General features: G+C 48.3%; 1 protein-coding gene across 3 annotated transcripts in view; it reads left to right on the forward strand.

Moving 5' to 3' along the window:
• Positions 1 to 461: 461 nt before the first annotated feature.
• Positions 462 to 26,101, forward strand: part of glra3 (glycine receptor, alpha 3) — a 52,318-nt gene continuing 26,678 nt past the window's right edge. For all 3 annotated transcript variants that reach the window (XM_080302285.1, XM_080302283.1, XM_080302284.1), the window contains exons 1-3: positions 462 to 1,053; positions 17,510 to 17,646; positions 19,180 to 19,247. In XM_080302285.1, the coding sequence (XP_080158411.1) occupies positions 992 to 1,053; positions 17,510 to 17,646; positions 19,180 to 19,247 (267 nt within the window). In that variant the 5' untranslated portion in view covers positions 462 to 991. The remainder of the gene's footprint in view (positions 1,054 to 17,509; positions 17,647 to 19,179; positions 19,248 to 26,101) is intronic.

Raw genomic sequence — 26,101 nt, forward strand, 5'->3', positions numbered from 1 at the left:
GAGGAGAGGAGGAGTGGGGCAGCGGGGAGAGAAGAGGAGGAGGGGGGCAGGAGGGGAGGAGGAGGAAGAGGAGAGGAGGAGTGGGGCAGCGGGGAGAGAAGAGGAGGAGCAGGGCAGGAGGGGAGGAGGAGGAAGAGGAGAGGAGGAGGGGGGCAGCGGGGAGAGAAGAGGAGGAGCAGGGGAGGAGGAGGAAGAGGAGAGGAGGAGGGGGCAGCAGGGAGAGAAGAGGAGGAGCAGGGCAGGAGGGGAGGAGGAGGAGGAGGAGAGGAGGAGGGGGGCAGCAGGGAGAGAAGAGGAGGAGCAGGGCAGGAGGGGAGGAGGAGGAAGAGGAGAGGAGGAGGGGGGCAGCGGGGAGAGAAGAGGAGGAGCAGGGGAGGAGGAGGAAGAGGAGAGGAGGAGGGGGCAGCAGGGAGAGAAGAGGAGGAGCAGGGCAGGAGGGGAGGAGGAGGAGGAGGAGAGGAGGAGGGCGGCAGCAGGGAGAGAAGAGGAGGAGCAGGGCAGGAGGGGAGGAGGAGGAAGAGGAGAGGAGGAGGGGGGCAGCGGGGAGAGAAGAGGAGGAGCAGGGCAGGAGGGGAGGAGGAAGAGTACAAGAGGGCAGGAGGGGCAGGAGCAGGAGGGCAGGGGGAGCAGGGGGAGGGGGTAGACACATACAGGCGGAGATGAGAACGGTAAAGACGCCACTCTGGCTGCAGCTCGCGGGCTCCTGGTGTCAGACACGATTGGTCGAGCTGCCTGCCACTCACGTAATCCGGAGCGGGGGCGGGGCTTGGTGCCCCGTGCCTCGCGAGGGCACAGAACGAGCCCAGTTCGGGTCTGCACAGCTGCGCGCGCTGTCCGCGGTGATGGGACCCAGCGGAGCGCGCTCCGTTTCTCCGGCATGTGCGTGAGCTTCCCCCCGCGTGCCGTGTGAGCACAGTTGGAGCGCGAGCGCTGTTCGCGGTGCTGAAAGCATCCAGAGGCGCGAGGACAGCAGCGCGAGGCTCTGACCGGCATGAGGAGGACGCTGTCCGCGGCGGGCTGCCTGCTCGCGTGGCGGGTAGTGCTGCTGCTCAGGTACGACCCCCCAACCCCCCCTTACCTGTGTGAGGCACGCTGAGGACTTCCTGTTGGAGTCACAGGTGCTTCAGGATGGAGCTGAACTTCAAACTGTGTTTGAAATGTTCATGTGAGAGAAGCGTGGCTGCTGATGCATTTATTTTAATGTTTTTATTTCATTTCATATTTATTTAGTTTTATTTTTATCGCTGATGTTTTCTGTGTGAAGTCTCCTCGGTATAATTTGCTGGGATCAGGGTTATCAGTGACTGCGTGGGCAGAATGACCCTCGCCTCCGCTCGCGCCCATGTGTCACGTGACAGCTGACTGATTGAGGAGCCTGGAGTGGCTGAGCACGTGCACGTGATGATGCTTGTCCTGAAGCAGCTGTTAGTCCAGTAGTTTACCTGTGCAGGTAAAGTCGTTAATTATTAGTAGTAGGGATGGGTACCGGTGTCCGGTGCCATGATGGCACCGGTTCTGACATAAACGGTAGTAACCAGACCGAAAAGCAGCGCACATTTCGGTGCTTTATTTTCCTGAGCTGTGACACACTTTAGATTCTAGCCAATCATTTTACGTTTCCGAGGATAGTAGGCGGGGCCAGGTACGTACGTTCTGTTAAAGCAGAGCTACAGATTAAAAATGCCCAAGGTGAAGCGGTTAAAAGTCTGGCTGTACTTCACAGCAAAATATGCAAACTCAGCAGCAACAAGTGCTTTAAGCTGATACTGTGATACTGTCAAAGGAGGTAACACCAAGAATCCGATGAAACACCTGGCGACGCATAGCGTTTTTTTTAAAAGCCGAGAAATGCGCCGTATTTGATAGCTTGCTGCGAGACCTCACACCGAGCGCATCTACTGCGGGTGGGTTGCCTGTTATGCAACATCCCCCAAAAACAAGAAGAGGAGAGTCCTGGCCCCTAGCCCTGCCAGTGTAGCAGAAATGATGATGATGGCAGCAGCAGCCGTTCTTCTCTGCGTGAGTAGGCTAACCACGTTATTACATTAATGCATGTAAGGTGAACTAGCAAACATCATCATAGCTACATGCGGCTGTCTTCTTGTTTGATGGCAGATACTCCCTTCACCCTGGCTAAAAGGGCTAAAATGACCAAAAAAAAGTGGAAAACAGTTAAACATGAGAGGTTTTTGGACAAAGTTTGTGTTTTTTCCATTGTTTAAGCACTGCTTCCAGTCAAGAGTGATACCATATATGCCCCATAGCTGCAGAAAAGGCTAACATTGTTATCTTTTTACAAAAAAACAGCTGAACATGAGAAGTTTTTGGACCAATTTTGTGTTCTCCATTCTTTAAGCACCGGTTTGAGCACCGGCACCGTTTCAAAAGTACTGATTTGGCACCGGTATCGGATAAAACCTAAATGATACCCATCCCTAATTAGTAGTAACCCGATCCTGTTGTGGAGGCACCAGGACGCCTCAGCTCCTCTCTGAGCCCTGATGACGCTCCGAGAGTGAAAACATGTCGCTTGTATCAGATTTCATTGATGTGGTCAGTCAGCAGAGATGGTAAATGGCCTGTATTTATATAGCGCTTTACACACCCAGTCATCCACCCATTCACACACACATCCACACACTGGTGATGGCAGCTACATTGTAGCCACAGCCACCCTGGGGCGCACTGACAGAGGCGAGGCTGCCGGACACTGGCGCCACCGGGCCCTCTGACCACCACCGGTGAAGTGTCTTGCCCAAGGACACAACGGTCAACAACTGTCCAAGCCAGGGCTCGAACCGGCAACCTTCCGATTACAAGGCGAACGCCCAACTCTTGAGCCACGATCGCCCCAGATGGTGAACCCCAAACACTTGAAGTCCTCAGACTGGGTGGTGCTGATCCTCATCGCAGCTGCTTCACACGCAGAGCTGCAAACTGTGATCACGCCAACAACTGACTCGCTCCGCCCCTTCACTGCGCCTAAAATTCTGTCCAGAAAATCTCACAGCTGTTTTAATCTGCAAGGGAGCGATGGCAGGCTGCTCAAGGCTGCCGTGGACTTCGTATCTGCGTGTCTGTATCTGTACGGTCGGTACGATGGCCTCTTTACCGTCCTGTGGTGTGAACATGTGTAAACGTGCTCATCGCTGGCTGAGTCCACGATCATGTGACCACATCTCTGAGTCACACATGCAGGGATCAGAGCGTGCACTCGAGGGACAGCCGTGGGACAACTGACTCCTTTTATAGGACGCGGTTTGAGTCTGCTTTACAGCTTGTTCACTTCCTGTTTGGATAATTAGGCACAGTGATCAATATCACCAAACAGTAATGTGACGGATCGTGACCTGGCATAACTCTGAGGCTGCCCCTCAGAGTCTCACCAACTGGGTCAGTCCTTCAGCTCCGGCGTGACTCATTAAACTCTCTCATCATTCAGTCCCAGTTAGTTTCCAGCCAATCCGCTGACAGCACGCGCTCGCAGGCCATCCTCGCTCTGCAGGAAGCGCTGCTGAATGAAACGTCGCTCACACAGACAGCGAGGTCTGTCCGAGGAAACAAAGTCAGAGGAGGTTTGAGAAGCTTGAGCCGTCAGTGCTCTGATGGCTTGCTGACCGCCAGCAGCCTCGATGATTGAGCTCAGGGAACGAGCTCACGTTCAGCTTTCAGCAGTGACAGCAGTGTGGCTGCACACGAGGAGCTCACAGTTTATTTGCCTTTCACTTATTTAAAGAGCGAAGTACTGATCCTGGATCATGTCCAAGCTTGCTGTAGGCCGGCACGTAACCCTCACATATTTAAGACTGTGAGTCTTCAATGGCGATTCTTCATTTTTATTGATTTCTTGTAAGTTTACAGCGTTAATCCTCCGTCTCTCTCGATGTAAGGAGTCACGCTTTTGTTCAAACCTGCTGAGCCTGAAGATCGACGAGTCTGGAAAACTGGGATCAGTTTCTGAAGTGTCACATGATCTCGGTGCAGACCGGAAAAACCCTCAGACAGGAAATAAAATATTCACATTCAGTTTGTTCTGCGTGCAATCGAGTAAATGCAAACTGAAGGTTAGAGCCACATTTAAGGTGTCAAGAGTCGCACCAACATGTAAAAGCCATTCCACCTTAAAAGTGCGTAAAAGCTGGCACGGTGCCTCCTTTCAGCCTCTTTTCCTTTGGTCGTGTTATTTAAATTACCCTGTTTATACAAACTCAGTGTTTCCTGTGGTTGTTTCACATTAAAAGCTTCTCTGTGTTTCACATATTTTTCTTAATAAGGCTTTTATTGTGAAACATTTAAAGAGACGTGTCAAAAACTCAAAGCAGTTTTAACTTGAAGAAATATCAGAATACCCGGGCTGCTGAGCGGGGCAGTGGTTACAGAAAGAGGAAGAGGAGGATGTCGAAGCTTTAATCTTCAGTCTAAGATTGAATCATGGGGTTGGTTAGCCTGTACTGGACTAATGTGTGCAAACTGGGCCTGAGCTCACACAGCTTTGGGAATGAGCCACGACTCAGCTGTGGCTGACGCTTCGACGCTCTCCGCTCGTTCAGCAGCTCGTTGCTCCTGTAGCAGCAATAACCTAAAGTAACGGTTTCATCCTCCGTTTCTCACGTGGACACAGATTTTCATGCACGCGTCTTCACAGCGTTGCTTCAGTTCACTGAGGTTGATGCACGGCTGTCTGAGGGTCACACACTGAGGTCTGGACCGGACCGTCGCAGCAGCTCGGCGGTCCAGGACGAACATCTGCAAACGTCAGCCGTGCTGCCGTGTTCTTCCCAGAGAGGAGAGGCTTTCTCCTGCAGCCCTTCCAAACCAGCTTTAACTTTAACCTTTAGCGTGCTAACGGAAGCCTGGAGCTCTCTGGCACGATTGCAGCGTGGTGTGAACACGTGACTGGATAATGGATATCACATGACTGATATTGGTGTAACTGTAGCTCCTGGTTCTGGTGGATCCTGTGGATTTACAGTGGATCTGCCTTCCGCGATGTGAAACTTGAGGCTCGTGAGATTTTGTCTTTGAAACCACAAATAGTTCCTGTGAAGTCAGGCTGAGGCCGACTGATACTAAAGCGATTTCCTGTTCTGTCGCGTCGACTCTTCCTCCTCCCGCAGCCTCACATCCTTTATTAATGAGCCAACTTTTAGATGGAGATACTCTTCTCTGCATTTTTTATTATCAGCTCTGGAATGAAAACAATGGCGGTTTCCCAAAAGTTTGAGCGAGCTGAACAAAAGGCTGAACACAGGAGATCAAAGCTGCGGTAAATCTTCTTACAGGGTCACGGATGGATTCAGAGACAAAGTTTAACAGGCTTACGGTCCGTCTCTCAACAGCGCTGGATGGGCCGTCGCTCCTGCTTAATACCCAAAGGTCTGCTTTGTCTTTTTCCCTCCCCGCCTGATATCGCAGAGGCTGAAATATTAGAGCTTCACCATCTCTGTGGGCGACCAAGGGGAGCACTTTATGCTGACATGTCCACTACTATAAAAGCTGTTTCAGGGAATTGAGTAGCTTTTTCCTTAATTTCCATAATTTCCCTGCATAATGCAGTAAACATGTAGACTCCTGCAGACTCTTTAATGTTTCAGTACTTGCTGCTGTCTCCGTGCTCGTTACAAGCCTCCGTGCTTTGTCACGATGACTTTTTCTGCACTCCGAGTGTTTCATGCAGATACTGGAAAAGAAAGGTCCATCTTTTCCCCGGGACGCACAGAGATCTGATAACTTTGCATGGGTGGATGAAAAGGACGGAGGTCACGGTGGCCTGAACGCTAATACGAACACAGGAAGCCATCATGTAATTTCAGTCCAGCTGTCGGGAGGAATGACATTAAAACAGCTGTTCTGTGTTATTGTGACAGTGACAGTGTGTCGCTGTTCCTCTGACTCACAGCCCGTATATAAACACGGATGACGCGTCGCTGCTTTACATTAGCGAGGCCCAAATATGATGGAAATGGGCCGTGTCATCTCGCACCGGGGAAGTCGAGCTTGTAAAAACCCACCGAGTTAGCTAACAAACTGCAGCCGCCTCCCTGACGCCCAGAACACAGCAGAGCGTCCACGGCAGGGCGTCCACGGCAGGGCGTCCACGGCAGGGCGTCCACGGCAGGGCGCCGCTCACATTATTAACTGAACTGTAAAAACACTGATGTGAAGAAATTATGTTCTGGAACATTTTAGGTGCATTATATTTTTAGTGTCATGAGGCGTGTTTTTAAACCTTCCCCGACTCCTCTGAACTTCTTCCAGTTTGTTGCTTCAGCTCAGCTTCAGTGTCATTTGGAGTGACAGGATAAACTCTGCAGGAAGGAGTGGGTTTGATAGTGAGTGAAGATCGTGTTGGTGTCACCAAAAACCCCAGAAACTGTCAGGTGAGTGGATACACCAGGTACCCCCCAGCTTCACACCGGCTCAGTGACTCCGTCCTCAAGAAGCCGGCCGGTCTCCAACCCCCCTCCCCTCAGGAAAGAGCCGTGTCCACCCATCCAATGATCTTCTCATCACTGCTCACTCTGGCCACATCCTCGTCCTTCAGCCTTTGACACGTTCCTCACAACGTCCTTCAACTTGCTCACCGCCCACTGTCCTGTTTGGGTTTTGCACCAGAGAGGCTCCAGAACTCAACAACATGCACTCCGCCCTGGGGTCACGTCACCCCCACCCTCACAGATCTCCACTGACTTGTGGTCAAGTCACCACATCACATATACGACCCTTCTGCTCGCTTGTAAATCTGTCAGCGACCCGGCCCTCAGCACCTGTCTGACCTGCTGCACCTGTACACACAGTCCTCTGCCATGGGTCTGCTTCCTGTCCCATCCACAGAGCCTTCGGTGGGACGGCCCCCACCCACTGGAACTCCACAACGCCTCATCGCTGGACTCAAAACTCACCTCTTCCACAAAACCTTCGGACCTTGTTGTTCATAAATCGTAGTTGGCCCTCTTGAAAGATGCTAAACTAATCTAAATGATGATGATGATGACGGTGATGATGATGGTGATACAGTTCAGCGCTGACGTTCAAACACGGGTGACGAGTGAGTTCGTCCGTGTGCGCTCTCTGCTGAGTTTGTGGTGACGGTAACTAGTCTGACGTTTTAATGGATACAAAGTTCATTTTGGTCCCACTGAAGTCAACAAGCCGATGAAGCAGAATATTTACTACTGTAATGCATCGCAGCGCTTCTCCGTGAGCTTCTCCGTGAGCTTCTCCGTGAGCTTCTCCGTGAGCTTCTCTGTCCAGTTTAAGAAAACGGCCTCAGGGTTCAGATAGGACATCGCTAACGTGTGATCGACTCTTCAGGCAGCTTCTGAAATGCAGAATTGGTGCAAAGCTGCACGAGGAGAAGACCTTAAAGGGGAGCTTGGCCGAATTTCATGTTTTCATTAGCTGAGCTACAGGACACGATGAATGTCCTGAATGATTCCCAAGTTCCTGCTTCAGATTTCGTCCATCATCATACCCCGTGGAAATGTCAAGTTTATTTACGTTTGTTCTGACTTCATGCTTTTCTCCCTTAAACATGCTTCTTAATATGTACTTTATACTTGCTTCAAAGGCTGCTCTAAGTGTACATACAGAAACATGTCATGATGGTTTATGTCAGCCCAAGGAGGATGTCACAGGAAAATAGTCGACACTCCAGAAACCGTTCCCGAGGCTCCACGTCGGGTTATCTCTTGCATTAGCACGAGGGAATTGCTGCAGAGCTACTTCATGAAGTCGGTGTTTATCTCCCATTTCGCAGCTCCTGGGAGTTCATAATTCAACAGTCCAGCTACAAAGATGCAAATATACACAGATGCAGAATGAGATCATCTGAGTGCAGATGGCACCAAACACGATGAAACATATTTCACCTGCAGACGTGCTAAAGAAAACGCTGCTCCCAGCTTTTAATGTGTGTTTCCTGTTAATCAGAGAGCAGCTGTCATGATTACATTAATGAAAAACACGAAGGAGCACATCCTCTGCCGAGGCCGGTGCCCTGCACACGCCCCCAGTCTATCTACACAAAGACCTAATGGCTTCCTCCTTTCCACCGAGTTTCCTCAAACGTGCCCACGTCATATGTCGTCCTTGGTGACCAATCACAGCCTGTTGCTAAACAATGTGACATTTCCAGATGCCAGCGGTCGATGTTGGTCCATTGTGTCAGCGTAGCTTTGTGCCGGTTAACGCTCACTGATGGTGAGTAAACCATTTGAACACTTATTTTGTGGCTGTGGCTAAAAACCATCATTTCATTCCCATTTTATGCTCAATGCAAACGCAGTAAATATTAATACACAGCATCAGGATGCACATTCAGACGTGAAGCACACATTTGCATGTCAGAAAGAGGCACAGGCACCTTAGAGATGATGCAAAAGCTCCTTGAAGTTTTAGGATGGCTCCAAAAGTTGCAGTGGCAGCTGAGTGTGTGCAGGAGGGATTGTTCGGCTTTGTGCAGAGAAGCTCGTTTCCTGTGCCCTGCCTTGCTGTTACCCACAGTCTGTGGACGAGCTCAGCTCTCGCCTCATCGCAGAAGACTGCTCAGTGCACACGGGATTATTGGCAATGTCAGAGAATCAATATCAAACAGTTTCAGTGACCTTTGACCTAGCCCACCCCCACGCTCATGATGCATTGGGTGAAATTATGGGTTCTCCGAAGATGCTGCGTGGACTAGAGGAACCGGGGATTGAACCGCTGACCTGTGGGTCATGACCCAGCTACGAGTGAGTGAAACTGGGGGAATAACCGGAGTCACAACCCCGAGTGTGGGGTATAACAGCGATAAGTGTGTGTGTCCGTGGCCTGCATGACAAATACGAGTGAAACAACACTTGTTACTGCTGAAGGAAGCATGTCGCAGTTAAGTGGTGCTGCGGCTGGTTGTGTGTACGTGGGGGCGGGCGGCGGGAGGGGGCGGTCTCTACGCTAAGTGAACATTTGGCCGAGGGCAGCAGTCGACCCCGTCCCTGTCACGGCACCGGGCTGTCCTCGGCTGTAATGCCAGAAAAGACCCCAGGGGGAGCTGCAGAACATACGTGTTCATCTAGCAGCTAATTAGTATGAACAAGTTCTACAGCGGCAAACGGACCAGAGAGGCTTCAAATTAACACGAGAGACACGAAGAGAGGAGCGTAGGCGGGAACCGTTTTCACCTCACAGCGGGGTCAAGTGTCTGCAGACGCCTCGGTTCACAATCACATCAGACCGGCTCTGTGGCTGCGAGGCCCGAGTTACGAGAAGTATGGGCTCAAAATGTGGTCATAAATATTTTGTACTTGTAAAAAAGATTTGTGTGTGGACTTAGAAAAAAAACCCTGCAAGTTACAAGTACGGATTTTGACCCTATTTTTCTTCCCTTCATCTGATTGGCCAATGTCATGTCAATCACAAATGTAACAATCCAATCAGAGAACAGATGGGTTTGGCTGTCGAGGGGCGCTTTTTTGAACTGCCTCAGCCAGATAACGTAGAGCTCAGAGGGTTTACATCACGCTCGGCGGTTATCAGGATGCTTAGTAATGCACCTCTGGAGTAGAGCGCCACACGGTTTAAAATATTAACCAACCAGATGTGGCTTTGCTGGTATTGCTACTAGAAAGAGGCAGCGTGGCTGGCAAGTTTGAGGAAGGTGTACGATGGCGGCTGTAACACACAAACACGCCCCTCGAGCACCGGCAGGTTCGTGATTATTGGAGGATGAGCTCTAATTTTGCATGAATACTGTAGTGGTGCTTATCAACGTCAGTGTTCAGAGGCCAGCCCTCCAGAGGAGCCGATCCAGCTGTTCGCGCTGCAGTGGGCGGGTCAGAAATAGCCTGCAGCTGTGGTGAATGACAGGGCGATCAGATACTCAGAATCTGAAGAGCAGTGCTGGCAGAACTGAAGAACCAGCTGTACGCAGAAGTGCTAAAAGGACAGGCCACCGGCAGACGCCATAATTATGTCACGTGCAGGTGAAGCAGAAGACAGACCTGCATTCATATTTCAGGCTGAACATCGGGCCCAGTTTGTTTGTTCCTCAGCATGAAGGAAGACGTTCGTGCAGGATGGGCGTTGTTCTGCTCGGGCGTCGGCTGCGTCTCTGCTGAAGTGCAGGAGACGCCCACAGGAGTGAGTTCTGGTGTTTGTGGGACCTGCCTGACATCAGCAGCAGCTACACGGCACTAAATCATTTCTAAACCCTCGACTGGTTTCAGCAACATGATAACAAAGAGTCTGACGAGCTTCGAGCTCGGGTTGGCTCAGGTCAGAGACGCGGTGAGTTTAAAGGGTCGATCTGAGTGGCGTCTCTGTGAATGCCGCAGTCCCTGCACTCTTTGTCCTTCTTTTTCAAACCAAAGCACTCTGCCTTCATTTCTTCCGCTCCCTCTGCTCGTCTTTATGTTGGAAATCACTGTTCTGGACACGCTCGTCCTTTCTCTTCCTCTCTGATGGTTCCTGTCGTCTTTGTTGGATGAGTCGGTTTTGTTCGCCATGCTCAGCGTCGCTGTGTTTCTCTGACACCCGTTTTTACTTCCTGTTTTTATGCAACCCTCTGGGTGTGAGACCACCTGAAGAGGCAGCGAAGGGAGCAAATATAACGTGGAGTGCTGTTAAAAAATGAACTTTATTCAGCAGCGGCCTCAGGGCGCTTTATATGGTAACGTGGAGACCCGACAGTAATACCGGTGGGATGAAGTGATCACAGAAAAGAAAGGCTGTAAATGTGGGATTGACGGGCGCCTCATGTGGACACCAGAGGAACTGCAGACTTTATCAAAACATGATTTTTTTTATTTGACTAAAACATCAATGACTGTGTCACACTCATGCTCAGCTAGATTTAAGGCGCTCGCAGCAGATTGTTGTCAGGTTCACTGTGTTGGGCACATTTTAAATATGCTTTATGAAAAGTTCTTAAAGCATAGTGGTGTCACTGGGTTTTAGCTGACATTATGATGTAATTAAATTTACCTACAAACCCTTACCTGTAGGTTCACTAATATAGTGAGATAACGATCCAACATTTACAGGACAGGAAGTGATAAAGAAATAATTCTACTCTGAGTAGTTTTAAGTAGCGTGGCCCCGCCCCTCCCTGAGCCTGGTTCTGCTGGAGGTTTCTTCCTGTTAAAAGGGAGTTTTTCCTTCCCACTGTCGCCAAAGTGTTTGTTCATAGGGGGTCATATGATTGTTGGGTTTTTCTCTGTATGTGTTATTGTAGGGTCGACCTTACAGTATAAAGCTCCTTGAGGCGACTGTTGTTGTGATTTGATGCTGTGTAAATAAAACTGAATTGAATCAAAGCAAACAGAATTGGCCCATCGTTATTTAAAACGACTTACAGTATAATTGTTCCTCCTGTCTTGAATTGTTGCTGCCTTATTCTCGTGTCCCGCAGCGTTTGTAGGTAAATATAATTACTTTGTGCTGCCAACTTTTAAAATCACGAGTCAGCTGATGATTTTGAAGTCCTCGTTGTTTTTCACAGCCCACACACCGGGATGACGGATTACCGACAGTTTGTCATCAACGTTATTTTCTCGTTTTGCTGCGAGTGTCTCTCCTGCCGTGCTGACGGAGACGGGCGTTACGTAATGAGAGGGATAAGTCGAGGTCTCCCAGCCGCTCGGTGCGGCCAGATGCGAAAGGCCTCTTCTCTCTGTCTCTTCGTGTCGGCTTCACGGAGCCGTGTTGTTGCATAATCAGAGAGCTAGTTATAAATAATTCTGTCAGCGCTTCGAACCGATCCTCACCAGGACGCTTTTTAGCACCGTGGTGGGTGAGAGCGGGTGACACGTCGTTAGGATGTCCAGATGAGTGCAGATGTTGAATCCTGTGGGGTTTGTGGGAGCTGCTGCCTCCATAAGAAACATCTGCAGCATTTCACCGTATGGCTGTTTACTGGGCAGAAATACAGACATGCCGTGCACACTCTGCTCCAACGCTGCCAGGTACAGAAGGATATCTCCAGCAGCTGACCATAATCCGTCAGCTGATTAGTAGGGCGGGATCAATATGAGCTCAGTGCCTCTGTGAGGAAGGTTTACGCCATGTATGCGGGATTTCTTCTTCCCTCAGCTCCCTGCGTGTAAAACTTTGGATTTTGTGGTACATGGAGGCTGTTGCCATGTGGCTGCAGCCACTCGTGTCTCTGAGACACGAGTGTCAGGCTTTCTGAACTCCTGAGAAGCTCCGCCTCTTTTTATACCTGATAACTGTTTATGATTACGGCCAAAATGATAAAATGTCCCTCCAGCTGTTTTGTTTTTAGTAACTCTTACTTTTGTTGCTTCTTTAATTCCCACTGATGGAATGTTCAAATCATTACATCCTATATTTATGCTTTTCACACATTCTGCCAACTTTTTCGGGTTGCGGTTAAATGTGCAACCCGTGTCATGATGCATGAGTAACAGGTCAGTATAATCAGCAGGGAGTGTTTCTGATTGGCTGAATCTCCACCAGCTGGCAGTCTCACCGAGTTCTGGGTGAGACTGCCAGCTGCAGGACGCGTCGATCAGAGACGAGCTTCAGAGTCAAATAGAGTGTGTGCGTGCGTGCCAGTTATTGAGCAGCTCACTTTAAATGAATGCCGTCTGAATTACAGTAAACATATTCAGCTGCTCCCTGGAGGTTCCTTTTGCATGCGCGATGGTACTTCCAGATTAAAGGCTCATCCATTATTGATAAGGATCAGCTCTTATGCTGTGCCGTCTCCATCACTTGTTACTGTCCTGTTGTGTTTCAAAGCAGCAGAAAGCCAGAGGAGGAGGAGGAGGAGAGATGGTGAGAGTTGTGAAGAGAGGCGAGGCGAGCAGAACCAAAGATTGGGAGAGGTATCGCTACAGCAACCTAAGCAGCTTAACGTCTGATTGAAGATGCTGCAAGCCGACAGCTGAGCGTGTCACTGTTAGCGGTACGGTCCAAAGAAAGACGCCGGGTCACACGATGACTCTGTAGCGCCTGTGGGCACGTGCACAGTTTTGGGTTTAATGCACCTCTGTCTCTGTAAAAACGGTCCTCTCCCATCTTTAGCCTGCGTGGCTTCAATCCACAGCTGGATGTTGGAAGGCTGGCGTGCAGACAAGAAACCGAGAAATGTAATAAGTTACCACCATCAGACGACCCCTGATGGACCTGAGACACACACACCCTACATGATGCTGGCACGTGATGAAATCAGACACATGCTGCTGTTTGTTGTGTCCAGATGTTTTTCATCTCTGTTCAGGCTGAAAGCCTCAGCTTTGGTGTGTTGGTTTTATTTGCAGCTGGAGGCGTCACACCTGGCTGACAGGTATGATGTCACACAGACACCTGCCGATCACTAACACCCTTTAACATCCTAGAATTTAACGGTGTGCACCAAACTGGAGCTCTGCCTTAGACGGTGTGTTGGTGCAGTTGTGCTGTTAACATGGGCGTCTATGGGCCTGACTCCCCGCTGCCTCTGGTGGACATCAGAGGAACTGCAGGTGCTTCAGCTTGGCTTCATGCTGCAGCTGTTTGGTATAAATTCAGTGAACGCTGCCTGAATGCTGACATGTGGTGTTTTAATGTTACATGAACTATTATAGAAGTTATTAAAGAAACTATTCCTGCAAACAGGCGATGATACGGTCGGCCTCAGCTTGTGATTTACGGGACCTGACTGAACAGTGAGAGGAGGCTGCTGACCTGCTGCTGTTTTCTTTTTGTGTCTGAGGTCTAAATGTTGCTCTCGTCTCCCTCAGCTCATTTCAAATGAATGAGTTGCAAACTGTTTGTCCTCATGCCTTTGCTGTCGCTGCTGCTGCATCTTTATTGGAGGAGCTGAAAGCGCGATCGAACCCACGGTAAACAACCACGTTGTGTCTCTGAGACTGTGGGAGCTTCGTCCCCGCTGGGCTAAATGGAAGCTAATCCAAATGCCACGGTGAAGGTTGATGATCCTGAAACTACACTTGGATGTAGCTGTGTGTGTGTGCGTGTGTGCGTGTGTGTGTGTGTGTGTGTGTGTGTGTGTGTGTGTGTGTGTGTGTGTGTGTGTGTGTGTGCGCGCGTGTGTGTGTGTGTGCGCGTGTGTGCATGTGTGCGTGTTAGACAGTATGACCCATGTTGTGTGCAGAGTTATTTTTGGATATGTTCCCTCTTGTCCCAACTGACAAACACACACATGCACAGAAGCAGTTTCAGGATCATCAGGCTTTACCTTGGCATTTACCTACCCATTCACCCCAGTGTACACGCACACAGACACACACAGACACACACAGACACACACAGATCTGTATAGTTGGTGTTAATTTAATGCTAGCAGTGATGATTGTAATTAACTGTGATTAACATGACGATATCCTGTGACATTAATGGGTCTGCAGCACACGCATACATCACTTACATGAGAGGACAGCTCATCTGCCAACACACATCTCACGCAGTGTTAGAGGAGCGCACTGAGCAGCTTTGCTCTAAGTGTGCACATGCATAATAAATACATAATAAACTCAGTAATTCAGTGAATTGTTGACTTTATTCTATCACTTTGAAATTGTAATATAATTGTCGGACACTCTGTTGCTACAGTAACGTCACAGCAGCCATATTATTGGTCACATGATGCCATTAAAAACGCTCCAACAGCACAAACACATCCAGAGGTCCAGTAGACGTGAAGCTACAGCTACCTGTGTCACCATCCACCTGCCAGTCAAAGAGGCCACGCCCCCTAATAATCCAGACTTTAAGCCTTAATACGATTTAAACAGGTGAGTTATATAAATACATGCACGGATGTCCTGAAGCTATAGATCAAGAATTTTATAGATGTGAACTAAACTAGATGTGAATAAACCTTTTAGTTACATTTTACTGAAAAACTAGACTTAAAATAATTGTTAGCTTTAGGCCAGTAAACTGTAGACCCTACAATAATACATGCAGAGAAAACCCAACAGTCATATGATCCCCTATGTGCAGCACTTTGGCGACAGTGGGAAGGAAAAACTCCCTTTTAACAGGAAGAAACCTCCAGCAGAACCAGGCTCAGGGAGGGGCGGGGCCATCTGCTGCGACCGTTTGGGGTGAGAGAAGGAAGCCAGGATAAAGACATGCTGTGGAAGAGAGACAGAGGTTAATAACAGATATGATTCAATGCAGAGAGGTCTGTTAACACATAGTGAGTGAAGAAGAAACACCCAGTGCATCATGGGAATCCCCGGCAGCCTACGTCTATTGCAGCATAACTAAGGGAGGATTCAGGGTCACCTGGTCCAGCCCTAACTATATGCTTTAGCAAAAAGGAAAGTTTGAAGCCTAATCTTGAAAGTAGAGATAGTGTCTGTCTCCTGAATCCAAACTGGAAGCTGGTTCCACAGAAGAGGGGCCTGAAAACTGAAGGCTCTGCCTCCCATTCTACTTTTAAATACTCTAGGAACAACAAGTAGGCCTGCAGAGCGAGAGCGAAGTGCTCTAATAGGGTGATATGGTACTACAAGGTCATTAAGATAAGATGGGGCCTGATTATCTGATTAACTACAGCTGTTCTGGGGTTGCACAGTTTTGCCTTTAGTTTTTCTTCATGTGGTAAAAATTGCTGTCACAGCTTCACCGATGATGATTTTATGGACGTGATGTTTGTTTTTTGTTGTGATAAGTCCTAAAAACAATAATACTTAAAAAGACTAAAACTGAAAGTAACTAAACTGAGTTAAAAACAAAGATCAGGTCAAAGCTGTCGTTAGTCTGCTCCTGTATCAGGCTGTAAACATGTTAACTCTGGGCTCGCCTGATTGGTTTATTCCCACAAACACATCTGGACCAGCTGCTGTGTCATCACTGCAGACTCGTCCGTGATGTTAGAGTGGTCAGATCCTTTCGTGCACGCTCTGCAGACGCTCAGAGCGCTCCACAGCTTGTGGTTTCCACCATTTCCTGCAAAGGTCAGAGAACAAATGTGAGCTTTTATGTGAAAGCTGATCAGAAGTGACACGGTCAGCGACTCCCACGGTTCAGCTGCGGTGATGCACTGAATTATGATTGAACTTTATTGTGGAGGGAGCTTTTTGGAGGCGTCGTCCTCGGCGTGTTTGAATCTGCTGTCCAATGCTCATCGAGTGTCAATAAGTGTGGGTGTGTTCTGAGCCCCCTGCTGTACTCTTTGTACACATATGACTGTGTGGCCACTACCAGCTCCACCACCATCATCAAGTTTGCTGACGACACCGTCGTGGTGGGCCTGATCTCTGATAACAACGAGACGGCCTACCTGAAGGAGATTAGGAATCTGGAGAACTGGTGCCAGAGGAACAACCTCCTTCTAAACGTCAGTAAGACAAAGGAGCTGATAGTGGACTTCAGCACTAAGCAGGAGAGGAACTACCAGACCCCCGTCATCAACGAGTGCCCAGTGGAGAGAGTGGACAGCTTCAAATACCTCGGAGTTCACATCACACAGGACCTGTCATGGTCCTGTCACATCAACACCGTGGTGAAAAAGGCCCGACAGCGTCTCTACCACCTCAGACGCTTGAGAGACTTCCAACTGCCCTCCAAGGTGCTCAGGAACTTTTACTCCTGCACCATAGAGAGCATCCTGGCGGGAAACATCTTAACCTGGTTCGGGAACAGCACCATGCAGGACAGACGAGCTCTACAGAGGGTTGTGCGGTCAGCTGAGCGCACCATCCGCTCCGAGCTCCCTGACCTGCACTCAATCTACAGCAGGCGGTGCTGGACCAAGGCCAGGAAGATGGTGAAGGACCTCAGCCATCCCAACAACAGACTGTTCTCTCTGCTGAGGTCAGGAAAGCGATTCCGCTCCCTGAAGACCAACACAGAGAGACTGAGGAGGAGCTTCTTCCCGCAGGCGATACGGTCTCTCAATAACACCACCACACAGTACTGACCCACACATACAGTTCTTACACACACACTGGACTTTCTGGACTTTGTTTTCACTTCATCACTTAAATCACTTTAAGCATATTTGCACTGCACAAGACATAATGTGGATCGCACAACACTGGTCACTATATTCTTCATTTCCAGTTAATACTTGTACAGCTGCTGTTATTGTGTATATATTTATTTATATTTAGATTTCTTCATACATCTTATATAGTTCTATATTGTGTATTTTGTTGTACAGTTATTTTATTTTCAACTTTAATTTATATATTTATCTTTATCTTATTCTTCCCAGTTAAATTTACCCTTCATTCTAATTTGTGTTGTACAGTTATTTCATTTTTAACCTTAATTTATATTTGATTCCTTCCTAGTTAAATTTACCCTTTTTAATTTTTCATATTTATTTCCTATCTTATTCATAGCCTTTTCCTTTTTTGTTTTCTTTAGGTCACGAGCAGTTGTCCAAGCATTTCACTACATATCGTACTGTGTATGACTGTGTACGTGACAAATAAAATTTGAATTTGAATGTGGAGTCAGATTCATAACGTAAGCGTTTAATGTTGGCAGAGAAGTAAAGTCCTCGTGCTGCGGCGATGCCGTGACCATTACGTGTGCTGTGTTTCAGTGACAGCGTGGCTCGATGTAAGGAGCTGGACCATGCTGTGAGGACACGCCAGGTCCCGATGTCTCCCTCTGACTTCCTGGACAAACTGATGGGGAGGACTTCTGGCTACGACGCCCGGATCAGACCGAACTTCAAAGGTAACTACAGAGACGTCCGTGTTTACTGCAGGAAGTCGTTTGGCCTGTGAGGAAACGTGCTGACGCGTGGCGGGCCGAGCCGCTTGATGCAGACGGCTCCCGGCGTTCGTGACTGAACTTTGAATCAGCTCCACGTCTGCATCTCCGGCTTCACAGCAAGCCGGCTAAACATTCATGATTACTGATTATGAAACACCTGCAGCCATGTCACCTCCACTTTCTCCTCCTTCAGACGCAGAAACACACCAAGCTGCCACAACCGTTAGGACACACACAGCGCCTGATTTTATTCATGCGCTCCACATCAGTTCATCCAAGAACCGTTCTAACAGCGACTGCTGCAAAGAGAATAAATAATATTACTGGAGAGCACATTTCCACCAATCAGAGAGCGTGTTTGTGTTTGTTTCCACGCATGGACGCTCATCCTCTGTCAGAGTCTGTCGAGCCTACGAATGAGTGAGAAGCACAAACGTCCTCTCTGCTATGTGAACATCACACACATCTGCAGAGACATGAACATGGAGGTGAAGGCGGGACTTCCTGTTGAAGTAAAGATTAATTTACAGTTTAATGCAAACTGGATTTAAAACGATGTTGATGATTCACTTTCTGCCTAAAAGAAGAAAAACATGAGAATAATCTGCATTTCGTGTCTGGCGTGTCCCACAGCTTCGGTCTGTCTGAACTAACCTCAGACTGATGTGAAGTCTAAACTATTTCTCACTGATTGTTCAGTCACGAAGTCTTTCCTTTGACTTTCATAACTTCCTGCAGTCGCACCTGCGCTCTTTACGAGTTTTTATGTGTCTGCACATAAAAACTCGTAAAAACTTCTGCAAATCTGACACAAAAACAGTGACTTTGATTTAAAAAAGCACTTCTGAGAACATGAATGTATGTGCTGCGACAAACGTTTGCACAAATGTTCAGAAGCTTCACTAAAACCTCCAAAGCTCCTGAACATCAGAGCAGACAGGATGTAAACCACAACTGGTTGGCCCAGGCATGCGATCTTTTCACACATTCCTCCACCCGTTGCTGTGCAGCTAAGACGGAGGCAGACGTGCTGGACGCATGCTTCATGGTTCAGCCCAAACCTGCAGTGCTCGCCCCACGGCTGTGGTTCAACGGCTGCAGGCACGACTTAAAACACGTAATCCTTCATACGCTCAAGGAACGTTTTAGTATCTCTATATATAATGTGTAAACACACACACGTGTCGAGTATTCATATCTTAGTGAGAACGTCTAACCCTGAACCTAACCATCACCTGTAACTGTAACCCTGACACTAAACCACATTTAGAGTCTAAAAGATGCCTTCAAACTTGTGGGGACCAGGACCCCACAAAGATATGAATACACACACACACACACACACACACACACACATACACACAGCAGACGTAGACTGACTGTTACTGGCTGAACTGGTGTACGTGCACCCAAACCAGTCCTGTAATCAAACACACACAGGAGTGAAGAGGTGGGCGGAGGATGAAGCTGACGCATGTCCTTGTCTCTCGGCAGGTCCTCCCGTCAACGTTTCCTGCAACATTTTCATCAACAGCTTTGGCTCCATTGCTGAGACGACCATGGTGAGTAACAGCTTCATGTTTGTAAAGCAGTCATAAACATATTGTAGCTTCCTCCACCTCTCAGGAACACTGGACACCGTCAGGTGGTGTTGCTGCTGCACTTTGCAGCGTGTGTTAAAGTCGCCGTTCGTCCTTGACTGCTCGATAGAATACTTGAGTGCACAGGGCCGAACGCTCAGCGCACGGAGAGGAAGCTGTCGGGCTTATTCAGCTCAGACATCACCAAACGCACACCGAGGGCAGTATTAGTAATTTAAGCCTTTCATCACTTCCTGATTAGTGAGTATTGTCGGCATGTTCTCATTCCGAGAACAGGAAACGCGGCGAGGTGTCATGCTCCATGACGCACGGCAGCGTCATTTTTCAGTGTGCACGCTCAAACCACGATCGCTGTCACAGGTCAGAGGTCATCGTTCTCTAAAAATGTTGACCCGTCTTCATCACATCCATCTCTGGACCAAATCACAGCCACAGTCAGGACTCCCACAGAAGGCCTCTGTGTAATCAGGATTCATGAGTCTCACTCAGAAAAGATGCTTTTATTGTTTTAAGTCCAATCAAACGAGCTGCAGTGTCAACCAGAGCTTTCTCTGTGAGACGGTGACTAACCAGAGCAGGTCTGTGTCCGTGCTGGGAACACTGGGAGCTGGCTTCGCTTCCCGATGATGTGATTACTGTGAGCTGCGCTCGCTGCCAGGATGATCCCACCCTGCTGCGGTGATGCTGAGGTCCGGGCTCTGCAGGGTTGCTTTCACTGCACTGGCGCTTTGTGAAACACCAAGCCTCTGCCAATCAGAGGCTTCCGTTAGGCTCCCTGTTGTCGTCCGTCTGAGCTCTGCATCCGTCTGTCTTCAGTCTCTGTCCCCGGTCCTGGTGTCACGCTCACGCGTCGTAATCAGAGTCTCGCTGTGCGTTACTTCCTGCTTTAATTTGTTAGTCTCCTGTCTCGTGTGAGGCAGTTTTGCTTGTTCTGTGTCGTTAGTTAGATTTAGTTCACCTGAGTTCTCAGGTGTGTTCCAGCTGTGTGTCCCGTCTGTTTCGTTTCCTGTGATTTCTGCTCAGTGCAGTTCCTGGTTTCTGTTCAGCGATAAAGCTGTTTTGTGTTCTGCAGATGTCCACGTCTGCCTGCACACGGAGCGTATTTTCAAGTAGCTGATGTCCAAAGGAGAGCTGCGGCTCAAGGCCACCGTAGAAAACATAAAACTGTGCGGCTCCTGTGCAGCACAGTGTTGTGTGATAAGAGGATTGTATATGGTAGTTAACTTGTAATCTGTATTTAAAGGCCAAATAATCAGTTAAAGAAAAGCTTCAAACTGCGAGCAGACAGGAAGTCACGGTGACGAGTGGAGACGATGACAGAGCGAGGCAGACAGAGACAGAAATCAGAAGAGACAGACGAGCAGACAGGAATAGCAGATGTGCGCCGCGAGCATTTACCGAGTCTGACAGCAAATACTTTAAAGTGACGTGAAGGCGGTCCGCCATGCACGCGAGCTGCTTTGTACACCGATACGATACGCGCACACGAACGCGGCTGCAGACCAGGATCGGGTTTCGTGGTCTCGCTGCACCGACACTGTTTGAATGTCCCCGAATGCTCCGAGCGATGCACGTGGCCTCTGACGTTCAGGCAATAAAAGCATTTTTTCATCAGTTTTGTAACCTGTGAAAGTCACTCCAGCTCCTCCAGGATTTAGGAGTGCTGCAGAGCTGTCCCACCCTGTTAGGAGTCCCCCCGCCCGGCGGCAGGACAAACAAGAGTGCACTCGAGGAGACGCTGGTGGAATAAAGTAGCTGTGATTTCTTCCAGGATGTCGTGCATTCATACTTTATCAGCTAAGACATAAATTTACAACAACCATGGTGATTTCTTTCCCCTTAAAACACAATGCATATTCAGAACTTCACTCTGCAAATGTAGTATTAATATTTATTTTGGTTTGTCTGTCATTAAAAGCATCCGTGACATCACGACTCGCTGCACACAAACGATGCTCAAAGTCAGAAAACATATTCAGAGAGTAGAAGCAGGAAGAGGAAACAGGAAACAGGAAACAGAGTGGGACAGAGTGCTGAACCTTTCTCATCCCTCGTCATGTAAAAACTGTCTGAAAGCCTTCAGGCTGCTGACAGGTGGCCCTGAGTTATGCTGCTACAGGCTCAGGCCGCTGGGGGACTACCCATCATGCACGGGGCTTTTCTTTTCACACCTCATGTTTTTCACGTTATTAACCTTCATCTTTTTTGATCTGTCCGTGTCTCCCCTTTTCTCGTCTCCTCACTCCAACTGTTGGAGTTTCTTCCTGTCAAAAGGGAGTTTTTCCTTCCCGTTGTCACCGATTGCTGCTGCTACGGGGTCATGTGATCGGACTGTCTGCTTATCTGGTTAACAGCTTTAAAGTGCTCGTCACAGAGGCGGTCTCTGTGGGTTTATAACGAGGGAGCTTTGCTTTAGACGCCTGTAAACCCACAAATGTCTGAGACTTTACATCTGTAAATATAAGGTATGAAATATTTCTGTGGTCTGAACTGCTCTGACACCGGGTCACTTCCTGTGGCGTTCCTGCATAATCATCTGAGCAGAGCTGGTCGAGATCCGCGGAGCGCTCTCGGAAGATGGATGGACGAGCTGATGGATGACTGAAGCGACAAGGTCTAAGTGCTTTGTGCACCGCTGGGAGCTGCTCTGATGGAGCCCTGTGTGTGTGTGTGTGTGTGTGTGTGTGTGTGTGTGTGTGTGTGTGTGTGTGTGTGTGTGTGTGTGTGTGTGTGTGTGTGTGTGTGTGTGTGTGTGTGTGTGTGTGTGTGTGTGTTCACCTGTCACTGTATGGTTTATTGCAGTGAGGATGATTGAAGCTCTGTGGCTGCCTCGGTCATGAGGAGGGGAGCAGCTGTGATGTTTTCCCTGATGGAGAGCAGTTTGTTCAGTGACCTCTGACCTTAGCTGACTCAGATGCCAGTGATGGTTCCAGCTCCTCACCCATGTTTTCACAGTGTTAGTCGCAGTTGTTTTCCTCTGGAAGGCGACCACGTTCTCTTTTGTCCTCCTGACATTCAGGAGAAGGTGATTTCTGATGGACGTCTCCACCGAGCTCCTCAGCAGCTCTCTGCACTCTGACTCCTGCCCACCAGTAATACAGCGAGCCTCTGCAGGGTCACCAGCGAGCATGATTCAATGTTTGGGTCGCTGGAGTGTTAGGAAGTGGTTGGACATTGAAGACACTGGAAAACTAAAAAAACATGATTCTCACCGAGCCACCAGTGCCACCCAGGTGAGACTGAGCACGCTGCAACAGGTAGATAACAGCATCATCCACCCTCACAGCAGGGGCAAGAACCAGACTGTCCACCTCCGTGATATGTGACCTTCTGATCAACACATTTTTATTTTTTTATGTGGACTCGTTGAGTTTCTAGACCTTTTATCGCGTCTGTCCTCTTCACACGTGGCGCTAGGACACCACGCTCCCTGGACGTGAAAGCGTTAGATCTAAAATCAGCTGATGGGGGGCGTGGTCAAGCACAGTTTAATCTGGTATCCGTAAAGAGGAAGAAGACAGGGCAGCCATACGTCAGGTCAGGATTCAACCATCGCTCCTTTCACACAGCTGAGCGCTAACCGTCTGAACACGCCCACCTCTGCTAAGAACCCCAGAACGATAACTGGAGCAGAAACTGGGAGGGCGGTGATCGCACTGATGAGGACCGTAAACACGTTCATACTGAAAAGTTCAGCATCTGCATTTCTAGGAACATGTAGGCCTTCAGCACCGGTACATCTGAACCCAAAGTGCCCAGTTTGTCTTTGGATCGCTGTCAATAAAGTTCATCAAACATGTCACAGCTGCCCTAAATCAATATTATTGGTAATTACCGAAATCACTCTTTATATTTCTGAAACAGTGGATCCAAGAGCATGTCCAGACTCGTCAATCTAAATAATGTTTTTGATTCTAAAATATAATTATTGCTGTTGTTTCCATGCATTTAAAAAAAGCATAAAAATGTGGTTGAATTAGTGATAAATAGTCTTTCATTACTAAAGAAAACTTATAATGAATTCAGGTTGAGACGTCTCGCTCTTGTTCCGAGCAGTAAAAAGAGAAGTGACTGTAAAGGAGAGGGTGGACGTTACAGCGCGTCGTGATGCTGGACGCTCTCTGAGACTAACAGCGTGAGACATGAAGTGTCCTCGCTGTGCGGTCGAGTACACTTCAGAGTCGATGGAGAGACGAGTACTTAGAGAATGCACCGAGGACGAGGCGGCAAACGCAGGCTGACGGAGGCAGATGTCAGGAAACTCAAGAATTTAAATAGTAGAGACAGAAGGAAGTCCACTGCTGACCTTCAGGCAGAGATCAGAGTCTGACAAAGTCTCCAGTGTGAGTAAAAGCAGACGTCCATGCATCATCCATCCATCCATCCATCATCCATCATGCATCCATCCATCCATCCATCATCCATCCATCCACCATCCATCCATCATCCATCCATCCATCCATCATCCATCCATCCATCGATCCATCCATCCATCATCCATCCATCCATCCACCATCCATCCATCATCCATCCATCCATCCATCCATCCATCCATCCACCATCCACCATCCATCATCCATCCATCATCCATCCATCCATCCATCCATCCATCCATCCATCCATCATCCATCCATCCATCCATCCATCCATCCATCCATCCATCCATCATCCATCCATCCATCCACCATCCATCCATCATCCATCCATCCATCCATCATCCATCCATCCATCCATCATCCATCCATCCATCCATCATGCATCCATCCATCCATCCACCATCCATCCATCCACCATCCATCCATCCATCCATCCATCCATCATCCATCCATCCATCCATCATGCATCCATCCATCCATCCACCATCCATCCATCCACCATCCATCATCCATCCATCCATCATCATCCATCCATCCATCCATCATGCATCCATCCATCCACCATCCATCCATCCATCATCCATCCATCCATCCATCATGCATGCATCCATCCATCCATCCATCCATCCATCCATCATCCATCCATCCCTCCATCATGCATCCATCCATCCATCCATCCATCATCCATCCATCCATCCATCATGCATCCATCCATCCATCCATCATGCATGCATCCATCCATCCATCCATCATGCATCCATCATGCATCCATCAACCCATCCATCCATCCATCCATCATGCATCCATCACCCCATCCATCCATTCATCCATCCATCAACCCAACCATCCATCCATCCATCAACCCAACCATCCATCCATCATGCATCCATCATCCATCCATCCATCATCCATCCATCCATCCATCCATCCTTCCATCCATGCATGCATCCATTACTTAAATATTTTAGAAATCTGTCAAACAGTTGTTTAAAACAACAGCTATATTACTATTTATTAGTATGATAAACTGAAACTACTAAAATGTCCTTATTCACACATGATAACCAAAGAATAATATCTATTTTTAAGGTCTCATTTTCCTTGATATCAGTATTCTTTTGCTATTGAATATTGAAGACTTCCCAGCTGTTCCTAGAGCCTAATTTCTAATGAAACTTTGGTGCGATCCATTGTTGAATCCACTAAATCCCAGATCTGATCAGCAGCATTCAGCGGGACTTTGAATTGGCCCGTCCTTCAGTCCCAGGACTCCAGATTCTTTTTCCTGCTCAAAGACTCTGCACAGCTTTAAAGAATGGATGGATGGATGGGTTGATGGATGCATGATGGATGGATGGATGGTTGGGTTGATGGATGGATGCATGATGGATGGATGGATGGATGATGATGGATGGATGGATGATGGATGATGATGGATGGATGGATGATGGATGGATGGATGGATGATGATGGATGGATGGATGGATGATGGATGGATGGATGATGGATGGATGGATGGATGGATGGATGATGATGGATGATGATGGATGGATGGATGGATGGATGGATGATGGATGATGATGGATGGATGGATGGATGATGATGGATGGATTGATGGATGATGGATGGATGGATGGATGGATGGATGATGATGATGGATGGATGGATGGATGATGGATGGATGGATGGATGGATGGATGATGGGTGGATGGATGATGGATGATGATGGATGGATGGATGATGCATGGATGGATGGATGGATGATGGATGGATGGATTGATGGATGATGGATGGATGGATGATGATGATGGATGGATGGATGGATTGATGGATGATGGATGGATGGATGATGATGATGGATGGATGATGGATGGATGGATGGATGGATGATGGATGGATGGATGATGGATGGATGGATTGATGGATGATGGATGGATGGATGATGATGATGGATGGATGATGGATGGATGGATGGATGGATGATGGATGATGGATGGATGGATGGATGATGGATGGATGGATGGATGATGGATGGATGGATGATGATGATGGATGGATGGATGGATGATGGATGGATGGATGGATGGATGATGGATGGATGATGGATGATGGATGGATGGATGGATGATGGATGGATGGATGGATGATGGGTGGATGAATGAGTACCAAATATAGGTAAAAGCAAACTATGCAGAGCAGATAAGATGGAAATGATTTGTGTGGAAAAAAGAGTAAAGCTACTTCAGAAATAATAGCTGCAACAACAACAATAATAATTGTTCACATCTTAAAGGGCACGCTGTCAGGAATCCTAGAAGCACATCAAACATGTCCTGATGTAGCACTCATCCATCCGAGGGGCTGTGGAGGTCTGATAGAGATCTGACACACGTACACCCCACCGATCAGTACAGCCGATCAATCTTTAAACATGAAAAC

Source organism: Astatotilapia calliptera, chromosome 6 (assembly GCF_964374335.1).
Source record: "Astatotilapia calliptera chromosome 6, fAstCal68.1, whole genome shotgun sequence".
Lineage (NCBI taxonomy): Eukaryota > Metazoa > Chordata > Actinopteri > Cichliformes > Cichlidae > Astatotilapia > Astatotilapia calliptera.